Source organism: Pogona vitticeps, chromosome 1 (genome assembly GCF_051106095.1).
Source record: "Pogona vitticeps strain Pit_001003342236 chromosome 1, PviZW2.1, whole genome shotgun sequence".
NCBI lineage: Eukaryota > Metazoa > Chordata > Lepidosauria > Squamata > Agamidae > Pogona > Pogona vitticeps.
Genome location: NC_135783.1, coordinates 182,969,864 through 182,993,590, shown reverse-complemented (window position 1 = coordinate 182,993,590; position 23,727 = coordinate 182,969,864). Strand labels below are relative to the sequence as shown.

The 23,727-nt window shown below is 42.8% G+C and overlaps 1 protein-coding gene and 1 long non-coding RNA gene across 4 annotated transcripts in view; one reads left to right on the top strand and one right to left on the bottom strand.

Annotated features, from left to right (window-relative positions):
- Positions 1-4,056: 4,056 nt before the first annotated feature.
- On the bottom strand, positions 4,057-5,897 carry LOC140701777 (uncharacterized). The gene is made up of 2 exons (XR_012080766.2): positions 5,759-5,897; positions 4,057-4,334 (listed from the first exon to the last, which is right to left on the bottom strand). It is a non-coding gene; the product is annotated as an uncharacterized LOC140701777 (long non-coding RNA).
- Positions 5,898-5,909: 12 nt separating this feature from the next.
- Positions 5,910-23,727, top strand: part of KIAA2012 (KIAA2012 ortholog) — an 84,928-nt gene continuing 67,110 nt past the window's right edge. For all 3 annotated transcript variants that reach the window (XM_078379737.1, XM_072978721.2, XM_078379732.1), the window contains exons 1-4: positions 5,910-6,589; positions 13,108-13,392; positions 21,998-22,166; positions 23,393-23,554. In XM_078379737.1, coding sequence (XP_078235863.1) covers positions 6,503-6,589; positions 13,108-13,392; positions 21,998-22,166; positions 23,393-23,554 — 703 coding nt within the window. In that variant the 5' untranslated portion in view covers positions 5,910-6,502. The remainder of the gene's footprint in view (positions 6,590-13,107; positions 13,393-21,997; positions 22,167-23,392; positions 23,555-23,727) is intronic.

Below are 23,727 nucleotides of genomic sequence, written 5' to 3'. Positions count from 1 at the left end.
TGGCTGGGCGAGCTGGAAGGCAGGGCTGTGGCAGCCAGGCTGCTGCCGTGATTGGCACACTGATGATGAACGCTGGCCATGCACCACGCGGTAAGTGGATCGGCAGGGTCTGCAGGCAGGAGGTAATTGGGTGGACCACCTGTGCCATCTCTAGTTTCAATGGATAGAAGGTAGCTTCCTACTTACCCATTTGAAAGGAAAGCCTGAATTAGAAGGCAATTTAGAGTCTGTGAGTAGCAGCGGAAGAGGCCCTCTTTGGTAGCCCCAGAGTGATGGGATCAAAAGAAAGGCCTCTCCCTAACACCTCAGAGCCCTGGCAGACTTACGTGTGCAAATTCAGTCTTTGAAACTACCCACTGCAAAGTTCCTAAGTTGGCATTAATATTTGGTGCCAGTCTGTGCTATATTTGTGAAGGCCTAGCTGTCTCAATAGTTCAGAGCCAGAGTTCAATTCCCCATGGTGCCTCCTACGAGTAGAGCCAGCCTGTGTAGCCTTGGGCAAACCGCACAGTCCCATGGCGCCCCCAGAAGAAGGGAGTGGTAAAACCACTTCTCTCTACCTAGAAAACCCTGAAAAAGGACACCACAGTCGGAATTGACTTGACAGCATGCAGTTGTTGTTGCTAGCTATCAGACTACTTTGTGACACAGGTACAGTGGGGTCTTGACTTGAGAACTTAATCCGTATTGGAAGGCGGTTCTCAAGTCAAAAAGTCTGTAAGTCAAGTCTCCATTGACCTACAGTGCATTGAAAACCGATTAATCCCGTAACAGGCCATTTTTGTTCCATTTTGGGTTTTTTCCGGTCTGTAAGTCAAATCTCAGTCTGCAAGTCAAACCTAAATTTTGCGGCCAGAGAAGTCTGTAACTCAAAAAGTCTGTAAGTCAAGCCGTCTGTAAGTCAAGGGTCCACTGTAAAGGTAAAGGTAAAGGTTCCCCTTGACAATTTTTGTCCAGTCATGTTTGACTCTAGGGGGCGGTGCTCATCCCCGTTTCCAAGCCATAGAGCCAGCGTTTTGGTCCGAAGACAATTTTCCGTGGTCACATGGCCAGTGCGACTTAGACACGGAATGCTGTTACCTTCCCACCGAGGTGGTCCCTATTTATCTACTCGCATTTGCATGCTTTCGAACCGCTAGGTTGGCGGGAGCTGGGACAAGTGACAGGCGCCCACTCCGTCACGTGGATTCGATCTTACGACTGCTTGGTCCTCTGACCCTGCAGCACAGGTAGGGGAAGGTTAATGGTGATTTAAATCCTACCCCTCACCCTGTTTAATTGGCCAGGTGGGAATTGCCTGTCAGTTCTTCCTGTGTCCACAGAATTACAAAAACAGCACCCAAGCCCATCCTTCCATAACTGGTGCTAATTGGCTTCCATGTTGACAGCCCTCAGAAAAAGGGTCTCTTTGACATGAGCAATGAGCTTTGTCTCCCTTTGCTTCCCTTCCCCCTTGGCTCAGACACGGTACCTGACGGCAACACTGCCACGGCGTGCGGCTGTGTTTCACGGCACCTAATTTGTGCACCGAGCTGGAGCCGTCGCCTCTGAAGAGACGCACTCGGCAACTTTCACAAGAACTCGCATTCGCTTGAAAGAAAATAACTATTGCCAGAGAAGCAATTTACACCTGCCGTGTCTCCAGGTGCCAAGAGGGGGATGTTCAAGGGGTAGAGAGGGTGGAGGTGCAATTGCAGCCTATGCTTTGTGGCCTTTATCATCACTTTGAGGAGTGGCAGACAAACCCGGCAGTATATTTTGCAGCCAACGCCAAGGCAAACGCCACGAGGGCTTGAATCACTTCTCAAAATTACGCATTCAGGCAAAGGAAGTTTTTTAAAAAGATATATATATTAGCTGGGCTTTGTAATTTTAAAGTGAGGACAGAGAAGCCGGAAGATAAAGTGTAGTTTAAAATCACCCACTGAACACACTTTTTTTTTTTTTTTTGGAGGGAGGTGAATTCAAACAAACGCAAACCACATCAGTGGAGGATTAGTAGGCTGTGGCTCAGAGTCACCTTTTCTTGATTTTCTTAATTAACATTCACATGTCTACAAGCTGCTTTTTTTTTTTAGATCAGAGAGGCTTCCAAAGTGGTTTACAAAACAGTACACTGGGGGGAAATGCAAAAGAAATTACAGCCTATTAGTAAAAGGGAGAAAAAGCAGAGGAGGGGGAGAGGCAGCAATAAAAACTAGAAAGATGGTGAGAGTCAAAAATGAATCCCCAGATTTAGTAAAGGGGAAAAAATCCCTCTGTATTTAACAGTACATTGGAAGAAAGACATACATCTTCCCTTGCTTTGTAAAAATGGAGGGAGAAGGGGCTTGGATTGTTTTGGTGGTCACACTAGGACGCAGAGTGCCTGGCCCAGTTGGGGGCTACATAAATGTGAACAACACAGGACTTAAGGCACTGTTGCTGCTGCAAAGGGCCTGTCCCGCTCACAGGAGAGTCATGCTGGGTCGGAGCAAAGCCCCACATTTCATTCAGTCAGAAGGATGTGACTACAAGGTGGGTAACAGTAGCCAGTGCTGCTTCCTTAAGTCCTGAAAAGGCCAGAATAGCAACTTTAGCTGAAACAGTGCAAAAATGTTCCTGGCCACTAGGGTGACCTGTCACTGAGCAGAATGGGTCCAAAAGGACTTCCTCACTGCCTTTTGGGGTATTTTAGGGCACTGAAAATGTCATTTTTGGACTGCAATTCCCAAGATCCCCAGCTAGTGTAGCCACTGTGGATTCTTCAAGCTGTAGCCCGAGACGGGCATCTCCAAGCTTGCCTTCAGAGAGAAACCTCTGCCGAATTAGTCTGAAGTCTAGCACAGACGACTACATGCACCACAGGATTGTCACAGAGTAATTCCAGCTTTTACTGGCTGAGGGCCACCTTTGCAATAGCAGCTCCCAAGAAGGCGAGGTCTTCTGCCTGTCAGAAACCAGATTGGCTCCAGATTCAAAGTACCCTCCCCTTCTCCTTCAAGGACATCAAACATGGGAGTTCTTCTAAAGCCCTTTTCCCAATGCCCAGTTTTAAAAATCTGTTTCTGCCTGCTCAGGAAACTATACCTTCTGTTGGGAAGTTTGTTTTGTACGTTTTCTGTTGCTGTTTTGTGTTTTGTGAAGCACTCAGAGGACAGGCTGTATAAAAGAACACTGTACACATTCCAGCTGAAGGGTAGCCTGCTGTATAACTTTGTGTGCGTCAGCAGGGGGGCACTTTCAGAAGACTGAGGCTGAAGTGTGCTTGACAGACTATACTGGTTTCTACAGTGAATACACCCTTCCAGCATCAACAGAATACTTTCCCCCTCTAAGGCAGGATTCATATTCCCTCGCCCTGCCTGTTGAATTTAATCCTCAAGACAAATTGGCCTTAAAAACAAGCTTGGGAGGAAAAGATTGTGTCTGATCTTGCCCTAGAATGAGGATGTTGCTTCGGTAAAATTAAAAGGTAAAAGAACAATGAAATCAGAGAAATGCAAAATGAAAGCACTTCCATTTTGTTAAAATTCTGTTATTTAGGGAGTATGTGAACAAAGCTAGGTGGCTGAATGAGGATGGCATCTGGCTGCAGAGCCAGAGGTTGGCAGGTTGCTTCCCCCCCCCCCCCCACGTTGCCTCCGAAGAGAAGAGTCAGCCTGTGTAGCCCTGTGTGAGCTATGTATTTCCAGAAAGCCACCCCCACCCCCGAGGAAGGGAATGGCATATTATTTGTGTATACTGTGCATATAAAACTTGGAAAGGTTCGCCATGAGTCAGAACTAACATGATGGCATGTATTTATTATTAAACGAAGCTACATTCTGCGATCCCACGCATTTCTGTTTCCTTGGATGCACTCTTCACTACCGGCACCACCCTTAGGGCCTTTGCGTAAACTGGCAGCCTCTAGAGGAGACAGCCCTATCCCACAGCTCTGCTAAGGGGGAGACATTGCAGGTGCTTCACCAGGGGTGGGCAATTAATTTCTATTGGGGGGAGCACATGAAAAATCTGAACTGTGTTTGGGGGCTGAACCAACTTTACTTAAAAATAAAATGAAACAGTGGTACTGTATTATGATTGTTTCTATTTTAAACTTGTTAATCTTCACAAATACTAAAGAGGTTTTTTTGCGGTATGTTAAAGATAAGCAACTGATCAACTTTAGACAAAAAGCTATAAATGGTTTTGATGTTCAAAACTGTCTGCGGGCCGGACAGGAGTGGCTCGCAGGCCATATGTGGCCCTCAGGCCGCACTTTACCCAGGTCTGTGCTACACACTTCATTGCAAGCTACTCAGTGCCCACTGTCATCTTCCAGAAGTATTATCCTTGCTGCTTTTTTGATCCTGTAGAAAATATCAAAGGACCATTAAAGTCTTGCTTCGGCAATAACCTCTTAACAATAGAGTGCCATATGAACAAGCCTTGGGTTCCTGCACACAGTCTTTTCCCTTCTCACATGCAACAGCCAAAGCCCAGCATCTGACATTAACCACAATTTTCTTGAGCATCCAGACCAGGCAAATGTAGGTTTATCACAATTGTGCCTCTTACATCTCTGGACTTTGCCAAATGGTGGAAGTTCAACAGAGATGGGGAACGGAGATTCTTTGATCAAGGAGCAGGCAAAATGTTATATCTACATATTTCGATAAGTAAATAACAGACCAGAAGACAACACACATACAGAAGCCCTGTCCCTACTCTGTGTTGCAGATTTACTCTTGCCAGCGTTTTGGGGTCCTTCCTCCTGGACCAGCGGAAGTTTCCAGACTCTTTTCAAAGGCAGACATTACAACACAAACTGTAACACTCTCTGTATCTTAAACGAGGAGCTGCTCAGAGGAGATATCCAATGAATTGTGTTATTAAACAACTGTACACAAAAAGCCTTGTCTCTCTGGTTGACATCCTCTCTCGGGAGTCTGCCCTGTCCCTCATGGCCTAGCTTCCTAACCGAGCTACAGAAGGAGCCCTTAACAGTGTATTTATGTTTATCGTACAAAAATATGGGAGCAATCCAGGAGAATGCTTAACTTTCTCTCCTCAAACTGTGTTTCCATCACAAAGGGTCTTCCGTGTCATTTTAAACTGCAGTATGGGAGGAGTACCTGGAGGGGATGGCCGACTTTCCTGGCAAATGATGTTATCTGGAAGTTGAGTCGTGGCAACTGGACATCTTTCTGGTTAGGCTGAAATATTTCGCTATTCATCCAAGTAGCTTCTTCAATCTGAGGAGATTTGGTAGGAGATCCCTGATATGTCCTCCCCATTGGTTTCACATCCTCCTGGTCTGAATAGGCTCGTTAGAAGGACAAAGGACTGGGGATGAGGGATAATTCCACTTTTGCAGTCCTTCTCCACCCATTGTCATGGCTCCTTGATGTTAGTTAACTGATCTTTCTTGTCTGTGTCCTTAATCCTTCTGGGAATGGATGAAAGGGCAGCATGCTAAATAGGAGACAATCCTATTCAGATCAGAGGGGAGTGAAATCAACATGGAGAATACTGTATATCAGGGATCTCCTACCAACTCTCCAGAGACTGAAGAAGCTGCTTGGATGAGTAGCGAAACGCTTCAACCTAACAAGAAAGAAGTGCAGTTGCCATGACTCAACTTCCAGATAACCTCACCTGGATGATTGAGAAACTTCACAGATTTACTGGCAAGTGATGGTTGGGAAATACACAAGAGGCTTGAGAAATGAAGGAAGAGGGTAAGGATTAGGGTCAGGGGAAAAACTAGCAAAAGACTTTAGGTTATACTCACTCACAAACTTGTGAACCTCTTTCACGAGGCAGAGCATTTTGTGCAACAGGAAAGAAAAGTGTCCTATTCGGAAGCAGAGCACAAACAGTGATGTTGAATGAGGGGAATAGACCTTTTGAAATGAACAGCAGCTGCCGTTTGTATAAGCTCAGCTCTAAACTCCTTTTCATAGGTTAAAATAGTAATTTTAGACTTTTGAAAAGTCTGTGGCCCATTCTTCAAGCTGACAAGGAAAGGGGTGTTTTGCACAACAATCCAATCTTGAAATCTGATCCTGAGCCAAGGGAGTTAATCTAGTCTTGAAATCTGATCCGGAGCGTTGGAAAATCTATATTTCTTTCCTTCGTTCTTTCCTTCTTTCCTTCTCTCTCTCTCCTCCCAAACTTCCCTCTTGCTGGCTTAAACAACTTAATTTCCTTTTGCTGCCATAGCAACATAGCAACAACCTCAGAGCACAATAAAGAGGATGGCAGCAGCAGAGATTCACAGATCCGTGGACCAACCAAACCAGAAGAAACAGAATAGGTGGTAGAAAAAGTAAAATTTAGGAACAAAACTGGCCAAGCTTTCTATGAAAGTCTTGATATTTCTGGCTATACATGAATATAACACAGGTTTGCAAATGGGTGTCTGTTTTTAAAGAGAGGCACCCTTAGTATTGTCTAGCTTTATAAGATTTCCCTAAAATGAATTAATGTTATATTCTCAAAAGCAAAGGAAAGTTGTAGGTGTGATGGTTTGACAATGTCCAGTCTGTCTCCGTTGAGTCGTGGAGCTGGACAGGTAATCCGAAAAAAACAGGAGAAGTTGGAGGTGCGTTTTGATCCTGAGGTGAGTTCTAGTTTTAAAAGTTATAATGTAGTTGCTTAGCTGCTAATGTGGTATTTGAGGCCCATTCTTTTCAGTTCATTAATCTGAGACAATATAAAAGCAGTTGCTAACATTTTCCCCTGGCTATCCTTCTTACCAGGTATGGAATTTACTATTGCTTTAAGATAATCAGCCTTAAGAATCTTAGAGGTACCTGTTTTAAGAAATAATGGGGAAGTTCTAAGCAAAGGAAAACAACAACGGCTGGAACCTTGTTGGTTACTGTAGTAAGTTGCACTGAAGGAGGCCCATCAAATCAGTGGAGATGTGGTGAGAAAACTCCTTTGTAAATGCCATTGATTCCAATGGGCCTGCTCTTGTGGCAACTTAATACATTGTGATAGGATTTCAGCCAAGGCATTGTGTGGCATCTCTGATTCTAACAGATTTGTTATGGTGTGAGCTTTAGTGGACACACAGCCCACTTTGTGTCCATGCAACTCTTGTTGCTATGAAGATGGTAGTCTTAAAGGTGCCAGATGACTCTGTTCTTTTGCTACAGGTGAGTAAGGATATAACCAGATGAGTGCTTGCTTGCTGTTTGTCCCATCTGCCTCATTTCAGTATGTTCTCAAACAATTGACAACGTTATTGCTAATTCCAAATAGATTCAATCTTTCTGCATTAATATTGCCTACATTTTGTTCAGCTCTCAGTGCTCTTTTTTCAAAAATGTTGTGTTTCTTATCCCTTCCCCCCCCCCCCCAAGAACTATTGTGTGCGAATAATTTTTTCAGTCCTTCTGGGATGAACTGAATTGTTCTTCCCAAGTTTTTTCTCCTCCGCTGTGAGAAAGAGAAATAGCAATAATAACCTTTGAACTGCAGAGCTGGAAGGGACTCTATGGATCATCACGTCCAGCACCTGTTAAGGAGGCACAGTGGGGAATTGAATTCCCAACCTCTTACTGTGCAGTAGAGACCTAAGCCGCTGAGCTATCCAGCAGTGGCAATATTTCCTCCTGTTATTGAGAAGAGTTCTAAAGTTTGTAAAAATTATGCTTTGTAGACATTGTACAAATTTAGGAAACTGTAATCCTATTGCATGGACTGCTTAAAGTCAGAAGCACTTGGTGGGCTATTTGCATCTTTTTGATCAATCAGCCAGTCCTTCTGTGTTGTCAGCTTGGGGTGTGTGTATGTGTGCTTTGGTTCACAAAGGGGAAAAATCCCTCATTTTGCCCAGAGACATTTTGCACAAATTGCAGGAATTTAAATGAACTTCTCTGTCTCATTTGTATGCTGAAGACATGAAATCTTGTGGGGGGGGGGGGCAGCGATTTCTTCACAGTCTGTCTCACTGACAATGAATAATTCTGCAAGATTTTGTCATATCGCTAATTTGATTTGCTAATGTAGTTAATGCAGGTGAAGTTAATGAAAGCTTAAATATTATCTACCTCATCCTGGTATTTTTAACAGTACTCTTGTGAATCAATTCCACTCTACTTCTTAGATTAACATTTTGTCTAGATGGAAAATTAGCACATTCCAGTGGTTCTGTAAGTGTAGTCATTAATTATTTCTTAAAGATTGCAGGAGGCCGTCTACTTGTACTGACAGAGGGAGAGTTCTGATTAAGCTTCACCTGTAAAATTTTTGGTAGTATGAAAGAAATTTTAAACAATGCATCCTCTGCACCAGTGGGGCAATCACACAATATATAATGTTTCAGAGCCATGGGGATGCTAGGCTGGTAATTCAGTCTAGATATTAGGGACAAGATGTCTGAATAGTAGAGTTGCTGCATATTAACAATATTTTAGACTGAAACCCTCTGTAAAAAGGGTTTTATTTTTTTACAGAATTACTTGTCTGTTGCTGCTATTACATGTAGCGATATGCATGGACAGCAGGAATTAATGTTTCTAAATGTAGACTGCTGATAACCTAGATATAAGTTCAGTGTTTTATGAGCCATTAAGTGTCTTTTATGTTCATTAAGAAAATCAGTACATTTTCAGTTATCTTTCCAAAATCTGATTTCTTTACAAAAATGGAGAGGAAACCCCATCCGCTCCACTGATTAAAAAATGGCTTAAATCTTACAACTTAATTAATGCCCAGTCTGAATCTCAAGAATGTTGATTGGAAACCTGTTGTTCCAGGCTCAGTCTGATGGAAATAACAAGTGGCCCATATGAGGAAAGCTGGTGTAAATCTATAGTAGTATGTGAAGGTTACTATCTGCCTTGTGACCTTTGGTACCTAAGGAGTCCACAGAGGGAGAAGCTCCCATTCGGAACACTCCATCCCATGCTTGTATGGCTGGCATCTGAGGCAGTGTGTGATGGGAAATGAGAGACAGAGGATACCAGAATCATCCAGGGGTCAAACCAAATGATGGGACTGAGTAGAATCAGCCGCCTGAAGCCATAGATCAGAGTTGGTCCAAGCAGGAAGTCAGGAGCTGAGAGTAGAAGTTGAATTTCATACCAGCACCCATACAGGAGGGTTACCATTGACCCAACATTGTTCTGATATTTCTTTGGGACTCTTATGCAATTTCCTGCAAGAGCTGACCACTGGGATCAACGCCGGATGGCGCACCTTGCTTGGGAACAGATCTGTAGAGTGCTCTTTCAGCTCTTCTTTGTGGGTGTCCACAAGAGTGCCGAAGTCTCCAAATCTAGAGTTTGGGTGCTCAGACCTCACTATGCTTTGGCTGTAGTCCTCCTATGGTTTTTGTCCAGCAGAAGACTCCACTGGGGCAAATGTAAGAGATTGGGTGTAGGGGAGACACAGGCTGCACAAGTCTAGATCACAGTTTACGTAACAGATTTAGGGAAAGGCTCACATTTAACCTGTGAGAAAATACAGCTTGAAGACAATAATTCTACAATAAGGGAGGGAAGGCAACTAGAAACCCATGTATAATGAAGGTGTATTCATTTCACACACAAAACGAGAGAAAGAGGGAGGGAGGGAGAATCTGAAAATAAGCCATTGGTTTCAGTGGTAACTTGTCACATGGCTGGACCTCAACACTGTCTATAGGCAACATACATTTTCGTTGGAAGACTAGAGTAGTCCCCTGTAGATGCTGAACTCTGTATTTCTAAGGCTTTGGTATTATGACTGGTTCATCATGTGGAAATCACAGGAAAGGCCTTTGCTGACTTCCAGCTGCTCCCAGGATATGCTGAGCCAATCACATGGATTCCTTTTGACTCTCACAGGAGCTTGTCGTAGTGGCCTGCCAAAAGAGAACCTGGTATACACGGGACTGTGTGCAACCAGCTAAGTGCACTCAGAAAGCAGCTGGAGGTCAGCCTAGGCAAGGCTTTTCTAGTTCATTAGTTATATCAGACTCAGCCTTTAGTTTCAAATGGCATTCATAACAGTCTTTGAAGTATTGTAAAGCTTGGAATACAATGGTTGGGGAAGTAATTGTATTATTTATTACTTCTTGGTAGTCAGGCTATTATTATCATTATCATTGTTTCAATTTTGCAAACTATTCATTGTGTTATACACCATCAGTATGTTGCTTTACTGTCACCAGTAGAGAAGGGCACTTTGTGCCCCTGACAGCTTTGTACATCTAAGAATGGGAGCTGGCCCTCTATTTCTTTTTCCATGGTGAACTGTATATTTAGGCATCTTAGATGTCATGGTCCTATGCAAAACTGACCTCCGACTGGGACGCAAGGTCTACAGAAAACCCACCCACACAGACCGGTACCTACACAAAAACTCCAACCACCACCCACAGCAAAAAAGAGGCATAATCAAAACACTGGTAGGCCGGGCAAATCGGAACTGTGAAGCTCTGTTTCTCAGCACTGAACTCAATCTTCTGAACTGGGCCCTACAGGCAAATGGCTAATCCAAAAATGAAATCACAAGAGCCATCAAACCTAGAAAACAACACCGAACTGAAGAAGAAAAACAGCCACCCACAAATAAAGTATTTCTGCCATGCATCAAAGGAGTCACAGACCACATGGGGAAACTTTTGAAAAAACAAAACCTACAAACAGTATTCAAGCCCACCACAAAAATACAACAAATGTTATGGTCAGCAAAGGACAGAAGGGACCCCCTCACCACTGCAGGAGTATACCGAATACCTTGCAGTTGTGGCCAGGTATATATTGGAACCACAAAACGAAGCATCCACACCAGAATCAAAGAACATGAGAGACACTGCAGACTAAAACAACCAGAAAAATCTGCAGTAGCTGAACATGCCCTGAAACAAACTGGGCATGAAATTCTATTTCAAAATACTGAAATACTGGACAACACCAGCAATCATTACGTCAGACTGCACAGGGAAGCCATTGAAATCCACAAGCACAAGCACAGTTTCAACAAAAAAGAGGAAAGTATGAAGCTCAACAAAACTTGGCTCCCAGCTATCAAACATACTACGTGCAAAAGGTCAATGAACTCTAGCCACCCACAAGGACAGGGGATCACTACACACAAAAGACCAGCTAATGACACCCATCAACCACAGAAACAGATAATCTCTTCCCCTTAGCACAATACACCCACAACAATACACACTAATCACCCATCTAGAGGAAAAGACAAAAGCCTATCTCACAGTCATAAATACTGCACTCCCAAGCCAACTACACCAGAGTACAGAGTGCTGTCCTCTGAAGATGCCGGTCACAGAGACTGGCGAAACGTCAGGAAGAACAACCTTCAGAACACGGCCAAAGAGCCCGAAAAACCCTGAACAACCAATTTTTTCTTTCTTCTGAAAGAAGTAATTTTTTCCTTCCCTCAGTGTCCCTGGTGCTTCATTTTGTCCCCCATCTGTTTTGTTCCCTATGAAATATCAGCAGGCAACCAACCCCTGGGACAGGTCACACAGAGCTTTGAAGGGGGGGTGCTATATGTGAGCTCTGTTTCCCCTTGTTACCTGCAGCAAGGAATCAGTGAATACTTTTGAGTAATGCTTTGGGTTGATAACAAACTGCATGAAGGTGAAGAAACTAAAATTAAATCCTGTCAAGATGAGTATGTACTTTGCTGTTTCTCAGGGAAAAGTCTGGCTTGGCAACAAGGATTCAAGATGTTCTGGAAGGAACTACATTGCCCGAGAGATCAGATTTCTTGTCCCATGGTTCCCAACCTTGAGTAACCCAGGTGTTCTTGGACTACAGTTTCCAGAAGCCTTCAACACCAGCTGTGCTGGCTGGGGTTCATGGGAGTTACAATCCAAGAACACCTGGATTACCCAGCGTTGGAAACCAGTGTCCTAGACCCTGTATTATCCCTGAATTCCCAAGCAGCAGAAATGGTAAAGGGGATATTTGCACAACCATGTTTAGCATCCCGGCCAGTGCCTTGACCAAGCTGGTTTGATTTGGCAACTGTAGTTTTTCTCTTATTCCCATTGAATCTTGACTATGGTAACATACTCTGTGTAGGGCTGCCCTTGACACTCAGAAGTTTCAGTTTGGTCCCCCAGAAATCCTATTACTTTGGTACTGAACAAAATTACTGGCAATTGCTTTCTGGGCTCAGTTTAAGGTGTTTGGTTTAGCTTAATGTTTGGATGGTCTGAAGGCCATTTGTACATCCCTCGGCTGCTCTAGGCATTGTACAAGCCTCTCCCATGTGACAATTAACCAGAAGGCCTATTCCTGCTTTGAAAAAAAAAACAGCATTTGATTTTGAGCTATAGTAAACCTGTGCCTTGTTTTAGAGAACGGTATTCCTGGAAGTGCACTTCTCCTGCACGGGAAGGAAATGGGTGGCTTGGGAGAGGGGGTCACAAGAAGGCCTTGGGGGCTGCATGCAGACTGACAGACCCCATAGCCCTTGCCTTTGCTCTAAAGCCTGGCTGTCTAAGGGATCACCAGCCCTGTCAATTAAGATCTATGCCAGACGTCTTTAGGATACCATGACTGGCAGTCGAAAGTGCAAGATGAGCAGCATGTGGAAAAGGGCCTTCCCTGGTGTTGCTCCCAAACTGTTGGGAGTGTGCTCTGATGCAAACAGTCTCCATTCCATTCCCATTGCTTTTTGAAAAAGCTTTAAGGCATATATTTTTAATTTGGCCTTTTATACTGTTTGGGTGTTCAGTGACTCTTGCTGGTTTTAATATTTTATTATTTTGTTTCTGTTGTACACTGCCCGCAATGTTTTCCCAGGTGCTATATAAATGAAAATGAAAAGATAAATGTGCTGTTCCACATGGATGTGAAAACAAACAAAAGAAGTATGGAGCATGGCATAAGCGTGGCCTTTTAAAAAGTCGCTTTGCACTATTTCACCCATTCTAGTAACATTATCTTGGCCACTGACCAGTGTGTTCCAGTCTCATTCCTCCCATGTTCAGCTCAAGACCACTGGCCTCTTGTGGCATTTGCCAGCCTCTCTGGGCCCTTCATTGGCAGATCTCTGGTACAGGGTTGCTCTTTAAGGCATATCCATAAGTGAGCGGGTTTGCTGAATTACCCTTCCTAGCATTCTGCTTATAATTCCTTTTTTCCCCCTTCTCCTTCATCATTGTAGGATTACTTAAACTGGACGCCTCCTGAAACTCGTTGCCATGTCAACAGTTTACTGGAAAACAGTCAGGACAAAAAAGAAACCTGGAGAACATGTCTACCCAAAACCTACAGCACAAGAACAGGGGCACTCATTCTTTATTCGGAAGATCTAGCCAAACCGTCAAGGAAATGGGAAGAGCACAAGAAGTCCCAAATAAGAAGTCGAACCAAAAACCAGACTCTACAGATAGAGCTTCACACACTCCAAGATTTGGCTCAGGCCATCTTGGCATATGGAGCCAAAAAGGTAAGAAATTGCAACCTGTTCATGAATCTGTCAGGTCTGTGCCCCTGTGCAGATAACAGTAGGGATATGGGTTTGCTCAAAGTCGACTCAGGAGCCTGTGATGCACATGGATGTGTGTGAGGCTGGGAGGAGATGGCTTCCAGTCTGCTGGCTGGATGGGTGTTTGTACAGGATTGCTTGCTATGTCTAGAAATGTGGGCTTTGTGTTTGCGTACGGCCGTGAAGCCTACTGGCACAGGTGGCTGACTTGGTGAACGCCCAACCCCAGAACCAGCCAGACCACTTACCACATGGCACACATGGCTGGCATTGTCTTCTGCGCCACAATCCTGGCAGTAGCTCAGTTGCCACAGCTCCACCTCCCTGTTCGCCCAGCCACTCTGGCAAGGGAGCAGGAGTCTCTCTGCTCAGCTGCGGAGTGACCAGGCAAGCAGAGAGGTGGGGCTGCAGCAACGGAGCTACTTCCACAATTGGGGTGCACAAGTTGACGCTGGCCATGCACGCTGAACATCGCACAGTAAAGGGTCCGGCAGGTTGTGGGGGTGGGTGTGCCAGTGGGAATACAAAGCCCCCATCTCTACCCTAAACCCATTCATGTTGTGTTCAATCTTATAAGGATGTGATTTCTTTTTTTAAAAAAAACAGTGACCCATTAACATGTCACAGCTAAACTACCTATGACATTCAATACACAGTATGCTTCTGAGCCTTATTTTATGATTGGGAAGGTCTATACCTTAATAGTTGAGCTTCTGCTTTAATTCCCAATATCTTCAACATGATACAATATTGGGCGGGATAGCTAATACCTTAGAATACAGAAATAAAATTCAAAACTACCTTGATAGGTTGGCGCAGTGGGCCGAAAGCAACAGAGTGAAATTTAACAGGGATAAGTGCAAAGTACTGCACCTCAGGAAAAAGAAACCAATTGCACAGTTACAAGATGGGGGATACCTGGCTCAGCAAAACTAAGAGCAAGGAGGATCTTGGAATTGTCGTAGATCACAAGCTAAATGTGAGCCAACAGTGTGATGTGGCTACAAAAAAAGGCAAATGCTATTTTAGACTGCATTAATAGAAGTATGGTTTCCAAATCCCGCCAGGTGCTAGTCCCCCTTTATTCAGCAATGGTTAGGCCTCACTTTGAGTACTGTGTCCAGTTCTGGACACAACACTTCAAGAAAGATGCTAACAAATTGGAACAAGTCCAGAGGAAAGGGACAAGGATGATCAGGGGTCTGGAAACCAAATCTTAGGAGGAAAGGCTGAAAGGGTTGGGCATGCTTAGCCTTGAGAAAAGAAGGGGTGATATGATAGCACTTTTCAAATATTTGAAAGGCTGTCATACCGAGGAGGGGCAAGATCTGTTCTCAATCATCCCAGAGTGCAGGACATGCAACATTGGGCTCAAGTGAAAGGAAGCCAGATTTCAGTTGAATATCAGGAAAAACTTCCTAACTGTTAGAGCAGTACGACAGTGGAACCAGTTACCTCGGGAGTTGGTGAGTGCTCCAACATTGGAGGCATTCAAGAAAAACTTAGATAATCACCTGGCAGATATGCTTTGATTGTATTCCTGCATTGAGCAGGGGGTTGGACTTGATGGCCTTAAAGGTCCCTTCCAACTTTTCTATGATTCAGGGGAAGGTTTAAAACTCAAGGACATTGATTTTGATCTGGATTGGGTTCAAATGTGTGCTTGCCTTGGACTGAGAAGGTAAATTAAGATTTGGGACAGAACTGAAAAAAATCACGGAGTTTTGGACTACTGTACCTGTAGACTCTGAAGTGGCATGACTCATGGTCATACTGGCTGGGTGAGTCTCAGAATCAGAGTCTAATTCCACCCCCCCCCCATCTCTGATTCAGCTATACACTAGCCCAAATCCTCTTGTGTAACTTTGCAAAAGTTGTATCATATGGTGGCAAACTACTTCCAATTAAGAAATTACCATAGACATTATGGTAACAACTTAGTGTGCAGCTGATAATATCTATGGCAATTTCTTTACATGAGGCAATTCACCTCTAAACGTTACTCCTTTTTTGCTGTGCCATCACAACTACCATGTTTCCCTGAAAATAAGACAGGGTCTTATACGTATTATTTTTTGCTCCAAAAACACTTTAGGGCTTATTTTCAGGGGATTTTTTTTTCATGTACAGTAATCTACATTTATTCAAATACAGTCATGTCATCTTCTGGTTGCTGCACAATGGTGGAGGGCGGTGTTTCACTTAACTGGGGCTTATTTTGGGGGGTAGGGCTTATATTACGAACAACCTGAAAAATCACACTAGGGCTTATTTTCAGGTTAGGTCTTATTTTCGGGGAAACAGCGTAAGTAAGGGAATTTGAGCCACACGATTGGCTTTCAAATTAATATCAGCCATGTAGGAATCACCATTATTTATTTATTTATTTATTTATTTATTTGTTTGTTTGTTTGTTTGTTTGTTTGTTTGTTTGTTTATTTATTTATTTATTCATTCATTCATTCATTCATTCATTCATTCATCCATTAATTAATTAATTAATTCATTCATTCATACATACATACATACCCCACTTTTCTCCTTAAAAGGACCCAAAGCGGCTTATATTGATAAAAGGACAATATTTGAAAACTAAAAACAATAAGTTTACAAATATTTAAAATATTTAAAAGAACCCAAGCTGACTTGGGTTCTTTTTAAGGAGAAAAACGGGATAAAAATATTTTAAATATATAACAAATAAATAAATATCTGTCATCTGTCATCCTATGCCCATGTGACATTTTTATTAATTTAAACACACTAATCAACATCATCATCTGGAAGGGACCTTATGGATCATAGAGTCTAGCCCCTGTCAAGTAGGCACACCCATACTCTGGCTCCGCAGGTCTGAAAATAGATGAATGCACGCACATGTACACACACTCATGCTCATGCACACGCACACACATCAGTGCAGAATGACAACTTTCAGGTTTTTCTGAAAAGAAAGAATGGCAAAACATCTCAGGCCTATAACTTGGATGTGTTCCTTTTAAATAGATACTTTTTAAGAAGTCTTCTAAAGGAGAAATTCAAACTATTGAGGAGTAGCTCTACAGTATATCTATAACACGAGGAAGGTGTTGCCAGAAACATGTGGCCTATTTCAATAGATTCTGCTCAGCACCTCCTGCTCAAAATGCCTGGAAAAGGAATCCATTAATAAATGCCGTCTGACCCAATAAGGGATTCCATGCCTGAAGCATGGAGACAAAAGACACCTCTGAAAACCACTGCCTGTGGTATGAGCCACATCAGTGTATCCAAGCACGACATCCATCAAAGATTAAAGGAGCAGGGAAAGGATGCTGCTGTGACCAAACACACGGAATCATGTGCCGACTGCCACAAACAATTAGATTCCAGCAGGGATGGTTCCCAGGCACTGGCAGATCATGCTGCTGCCATAAGAGGGGATAGAAAGTGAAAGCGGAATTAACCCATCACACCCTCCAGTCAGATACAGGGGAGGCTTTCTTATGGGGAAAGTTGCTGATAATCTTGCACATGTCCCTCATTCTTTTTGTATTTAGAAGTTCACTTTTAAAATCACCCTCCTCCATTCAAAAATGGATTGCTTTTTAAATTATTGACCATCTTAGAAAGCTAAGAAAAGAGGTGGTCTTCTTAATTTTATTTTTTTAAAATTATCAATAAAAACATGTAACTGTCCTTTTATTCTGAAGCAATAATTTTAATATAGTGTTCCTACACATTTATGGCTCTTGTCAGTGGTTGTTGTCAATTTAGTTTGCCATGACTCTGCCTTGGGGGAATAGGGATGGGAGTGGCTAATGAATACCATTAGGGAACGCCACTAGAATGGGGGGAGATTTTTGGATAGGACTGCCCCACTGAAATGCTTTGGAGGAAATTTGAATGTAGCTTAAAGTTTTGTCTCACAATCCCATTGTCACCCCTTATAGTTTCTTACACAGTATTCAGTGGTTCACTACAGCAGGGAATGTTTGTCTCAGGGCCCAGTTACACTGTGAAAATGAATCTGGAGACTCCTCAGGGGTTTGAAGTCAGTTTGAAGTCACATGGTTTTTGGGTTGGTGGGCGCATCCTCTTGGGAAAACATTTAATCCATTTTTAAACTGTGTTGTATATCAGTTGACGGGGCTACACAGGCTTTTAACATTGTTGTGTTTGAGCCTTTGTCCTATGCCCATGTGACATTTTTATTAATTTAAACACACACATACACTAGTTCAGTATGATAGAAAAAGAATTAAAACATAGATTTCTCTCCAGTCTGACACATACACATGGAGACAGACAGACAGACAGGAGTAAAGAAGGAGAATGGTTCTGGGGCTGGGAAGAATGAAGACACTATTGAGAGTATATCTGCTATACTTTGAACGTGTGTACATAAACATGTACTAGCAGAAATGTTTTAAGCTGATTCAAGAAAGAATGTGATTCCCCGGAGAGAACTGGTGGAAACTTAACAGAATTCAGTGCTCTTCCCTTTAACTCTGGATGCAAAACTTAAGACAGGCCAAACTTAGTTTAGAAAAATACTTTGTATTTACATATGTAACTTCAACAACTTATCTCCAACATGACAGCATACAATAACTGGTTACTCACAACCTACTATAACACAACAGTGTGACTGCTCCTTTACCAGAGCAGTAAAGCAATGCTCTCCCAGAGTTTCCTTTCTATACAGAAAAAGCCTCTGAATTCAGCAATACCTGCCCGAGGCAACTCAAGCCTCAAACTCTGCCTGTTAACCAGCAACAGGTGTATGCTTGCACTTTACATACAGTCTTTCTTCCATCTTTTACTAACATGAGTACATTTCATATGTTCAAGACTTTAATTTACAGTATAGTGACCTGCTCCATTTACAAATATCTTGACAGACACACCACTGAGGGACAAAGAGAAACTGACCAGAGAAATTGATAAGATCCTCAGCTTCTAAGCTCGGGAAGGAAAAAGTGCTTCCTCCCCCCCCCCCCCCGGCTCAACCTTTCTGCTGCCTTCCTTTTCATATTGGACAGCAAGGTTTTACTGCAGCCTGCAACCCGTGATCGTGACACCCATTACTTGACTAACCCCACAGACGCAATTTACACTGTCAGAGGCATTCACATATGCCATAACTATTAAAAATAAATCAGTTTTACAAGCTATTTAATGTATAAATGACCCTCTCATGGCCGAGTAAAATATTTCACTTTCCAACCCAAACAAACGCTTCCTGGGCAAAAAAATAATCTGCGTTTCCCTGTGTGTTATGCAGTTAGATTTTTAGAAATCAATTTCAAATATGCTAAACCCAATTCAGAATCAAGATTTTCCCCCCCATGTGTAACCAAGCCCTCGGTCTCTTGGTTACCGACTGGGATAAAGCTTGACTGATGCTTGGACAAAGTATGGCAACCACCTCAAGCAGACAAACTCATTCTGACTGTTCCTCCAGTAGATTAGGGGTCTGTCCTCTTCCTGCTGGTGTGAGAACTTGGCATTTCAGTTGCACACTGATGTTAGGGAGTGGGGAAGATGAGTTGCTATCATGTCACCATGCTGGCTGAGTTTCCAAACAACTGGCCACAGCCCAAGCAGAAAAACGTGATCCCCGCCCTTCCCCTTAATAGGAGATATCTCCCCAACGTGAACATTTTCACACCCGTTTTAACAATGGACTTTGTTCTGACACCAGCTTTTACAGAGGACTTAGTTCCACTGCAGTTGGCTAGATCAGTGGTTCTTAACCTTGGTTACTCAGGTGTTTTTGAACTGCAACTCCCAGAAACCTCAGCCAGCAGAGCTGATGGTGAAGGCTTCTGGGAGTTGCAGTCCAAAAACATCTGAGTAACAAAGGTTAAGAACCAGTGGGCTAGATCACTCAGTGAACTGGGTACTTGGCTGCAAAGCTGGAAGGGCAGGAGTTCGATTCCCCCCTGTGTTTCTTGGGAGAACAGACAGTCTGTGTGGTCTTGGACAAGGTTCCTGAGTGACCTCAGATAAAGTTGCTGATAAATCACTTTTGAGTATCTGAGCAGGGTTGCAATAATAATGATGATGATGATGATGATGATGATGATGATGATGATGATGATGATGATGATGATGATGATGATGATGATGATGATGATGATGATGATGAGGTTGTGGTTGTGGTTGTGGTTGTCGTTGTGGTTGTGGTTTTGGTTATGGTTGTTTTAGTTCTACTGCAGCTATGGCCAAGGGTATTCTATTTCATGTAGGATGACTGTTAGTGCTGGTTATAGGGTCACATTAAGGCTTGTGTTGCCACTGTGCCCATGTGCTACTGTGTCAGAATGGTGGCATGGTGCCCTTCTATCCTTGGCAATGGAACACCACTTTCAAATTGACTTGGGTCAGACTCAAGCTGGTAACAATGGGTCTCTATAATATGGTAAAATGCAGAAGAGCTTCTGATGTAAGCAGGACCATCATGAAGGAGCCGATAATAGGTTTATACTGCCAAGCACAGGAGCTGTTAGGACAAACACAGCCATTTCAGGGGAGAGGGGATTATGCACTAATGATGTATTGATCCATTTCCTACTAATCATGATACCAATACACTCACATCATCCCTGTTATTAGATTACTGTACCTGCCAGAAGTGGGTGGTACACAGGGTGTTTGCTTTTACTGAGATCATCAGTCCCTGTTTTCAGGTAACAAACATGTCCCTGTTTTCAGGTAACAAACTTCTATTTCCCTTTGTGGGGTCCTGTGTTTGTTTAAGGGGGGGACATTGGGAGGGTTTTTTTCAAAACCCAGTTTTCCTACTTTTTGAAATGGACTTTCAGGGAGGAAAAAAGAGCAGGTCTAAAGTACCAAAAGAAAGCAACAAGTAACACCATGAAGAACACAGAAAAGTATGGAGCAACAAGTAATGCCAAAAATTGCTTTTAAAAAGCTACTTTCTGAGATTTGCCCCAGAGGTCCTTCACCCGAAGAGTGACGTTTCACCGTATGCCATGCCCATTAGCACCCATATCCAGATAAGTAAATCTCTACATGTTAACTGGCTCATAGCTTTGCAACGGAACATATCTGCCCAGAGTTCTTTTCTGCATATGAATGGGCCATAATGCTTAACAGAGTAAGTGGTTCCCAACCTTTGGTCCCCAGAGGTTGTTGGACTAAAATTCCCAGAAGCCTTCACTACTAGCTATGCTGGCTAGAATTTCTGGGTGTTGTAGTCCAAGAACCTTCGGAGACCCAAATTTGGGAACCAATGGTTTATATGCTCCTTCATGGTCCTCCTCATCATGGACTATGTGACATGATTTATGCTTATGTAAATGTTGGTTTTGTATCACATTTTGTTATGTTTATTTGGTCATAGTTGATGGCCAAACAGATAAAACTACATTAATTGTGCACTGATCCAGTGAAGGATCACTGATCCAGTGAAGGATAGGGACGTGGTGGTGCTGCGGGCTAAACCGCAGAAGCCTGTGCTGCAGGGTCAGAAGACCAGCAGTCGTAAGATCGAATCCACGCGACGGAGTGAGCGCCCGTCGCTTGTCCCAGCTCCCGCCAACCTAGCGGTTCGAAAGCATGCAAATGCAAGTAGATAAATAGGGACCACCTCGGTGGGAAGGTAACAGCGTTCCGTGTCTAAGTCGCACTGGCCATGTGACCACGGAAGATTGTCTTAGGACAAACGCTGGCTCCATGGCTTGGAAACGGGGATGAGCACCACCCCCTAGAGTCGAACATGACTGGACAAAAATTGTCAAGGGGAACCTTTACCTTTACCTTACCAGTGAAAGAAATCTGTGCAAAAAAGTGGTTTGTTTCTATTCCTTTAATTTACATTCCATCTTACAGGTTTGTTGAATTGAGAGGCATGTGCATAAAGTATAGGCATCCAGCTGAGGACATAGTAAATCTGCACCACCTTGTTTATCTGCTGTGTAAATGTCTGCGATCATCCCACTTTCTCTGTAAGATGTAGATTAACATATTTTTAATGCTCACGAGAGTGGAACCATTAATTGATTCCAATGACATACTTCAAGGATGATGTTTTTAATTATAATTTAAAAATTATAATTATAAAGCCTTGTTTAAATGTTTGTATGTTCTTCTGCTCATCCTTCATCTGCAGATTTTTAAAACACAGTTGTAAAAGGACTCGAGATTTGGGGGAAGATCTGTTTGTGATTTCATAGGCACCAGCCCATAGAAATCTTTTGGAATTGGCTTCAGAAATTAACTACGATGGAAGCAATCAGAATGGTTTTTTAAAAAAATTATTTCAAGCCAAAAAAATAAAAAAATAAAAGTCTTTATGTTGAACAACATTAGGATGTTTTCTAAATGGTACACTGCTATTAAAATTTTAGACTAATCTTCACCCTCATTAGTCAAAGACTTGGGAAAGTTTTAAGGTTTGTTCAAAATATCCAGCTGTCTGCATTAGTGGCTACATTGTCTTCCTCTTCTACTCAGCCACTTGCAAATGCCTTCAGAGATCTTTAAGAGGAAATGGATGAGAATCTGCTCTGCAAATGCGGGGTTTAATATCCATTGATACCTATTGTCCATATTATAGATACGGAAGAGTAAGAAAGGATGTGCTTGGCAGCCATATCTTCACTTTTTAAGTGACCCAGAGATCCAGACTGACAGACAGATGAGACCCGGCTATTCACCTAAGAGATATCTCCTCAAACTCTCTCAGACCTGGGACCCAGGCCTTCTACAAAAGCTTCAACGTGAAGGTCAGCTTTACTTTAAAGCAAGCTCAGATTAGTACATGTATTAATCTGCACTAAACATGCTAGCACTGAAGCGCATGTTGAAACAGAATCCGTTTAAATGTCATTACTGGAGGAATTGTTTTAAAGCTATTCTGTTGTAGAGATAAAATGACGCTGATAAATTTATTATAGGGACCAGTCACTAACCAGAACTTAGAACTCATTAAATCTTTAGTTCCCTCCCCCTCCCCCAAATAGCATTGCCTGTTCAAAGGAGATCATGACAAAGCCCCATATTTAAAAACTCTTACTTTTTGCTTCATGGAGAGTAACATTCACTAAAATATGTTTTCACACCACGCCCACGGCATTCTTGGCTGGAAGATATAAATGGGTGCCAAGAAACCTATGGGTTTGTATCTGTGTTCTGGGAGAGGCAGAGGACATTTTCTGTGTAACTTGTGTTGCTCTCTATATTAAAAGCCTAGGGAGAGGTTCCCAGGGCAGATTCTATCATCATCACAAAGTAGAAATATTTATTTGAAGATTTATTGGTGCCAGATTGTGAACCTTATGTTATACATCAAGAGAGCTTGTCTGGCAAGGTCGCAAAACAGAATCATGCGGGCCCTCTGAATGCCACTGAAATTGCTCGTGCAGGTGGGAGAAAAATGGGGTTTTTATGTTCTATATCTTGTATTACTGTTTTATGTGGGAGGTGGGGGTTTTTTGTCCAGGATAATTGTTTTAAGCCTGTTGATCATATGCAATAAAATAATTGACTTGGCTTGAAAAGCTTTTGCATACCGCAAGAGACAGAAAATAAAAATGTAGGAAACATGGTTTCAAAATAAAGAACAGTCTTTCCAAAGACCTGGTGCGGAACAAATTTAAATAAATTAGGGGTGAGGTGAGGAATCCCACTGATTTCAGGAATAACTGGATGGCACCCAAATGGCTATATTTCTGAATGATGTGTTACTGTAGATGAGGTGTAACTGGCCTTAAGTCCAGTCTGTTGTATTTTTTTTTAATGGCAGAAGACCTGCTTTGTTCTAGAGGGTCCCGGCCATGATCCATAGCGTGTCCAGGTAGGGCTGGGAAAGAACCATGCATTAATCCTTGGATGACACTGGCCAGTCAGGCCACTGTAGACATGATCAAAAGCAATACTGGTTTGGATGCATTATAAGCTGGCTTCTGATGTTCCTCTTCCAAATGACATGTCTGTGCTGTCTGTGTTCCAGGATATATTCGGGACCCTTTGTTACTTGAGGAGCACTCACAAGATCACAGAAAGAGACAACAAGATCTGTCAGCGGTTCCACCAAAATACAATCTTCTGCATATTTACTGTTCACCTTGGCCCTATTTGCAAGCTGAGGTAGAAGAGCAACAAACTCACCCAGGTACTGTAAAAATTAAGGAAACATCTACATCTGTGTTTATGATCTGATTGTGCCTTGTGGATGATTAAAGCATAATGAATCATAAACAAGAACAAGATCAGAAGCTTGTGTGCACAAAACCGAGAGTAAGCCCTACTGAGGTTAAGGGGCTTACATCAGAGTAAACCAATGTG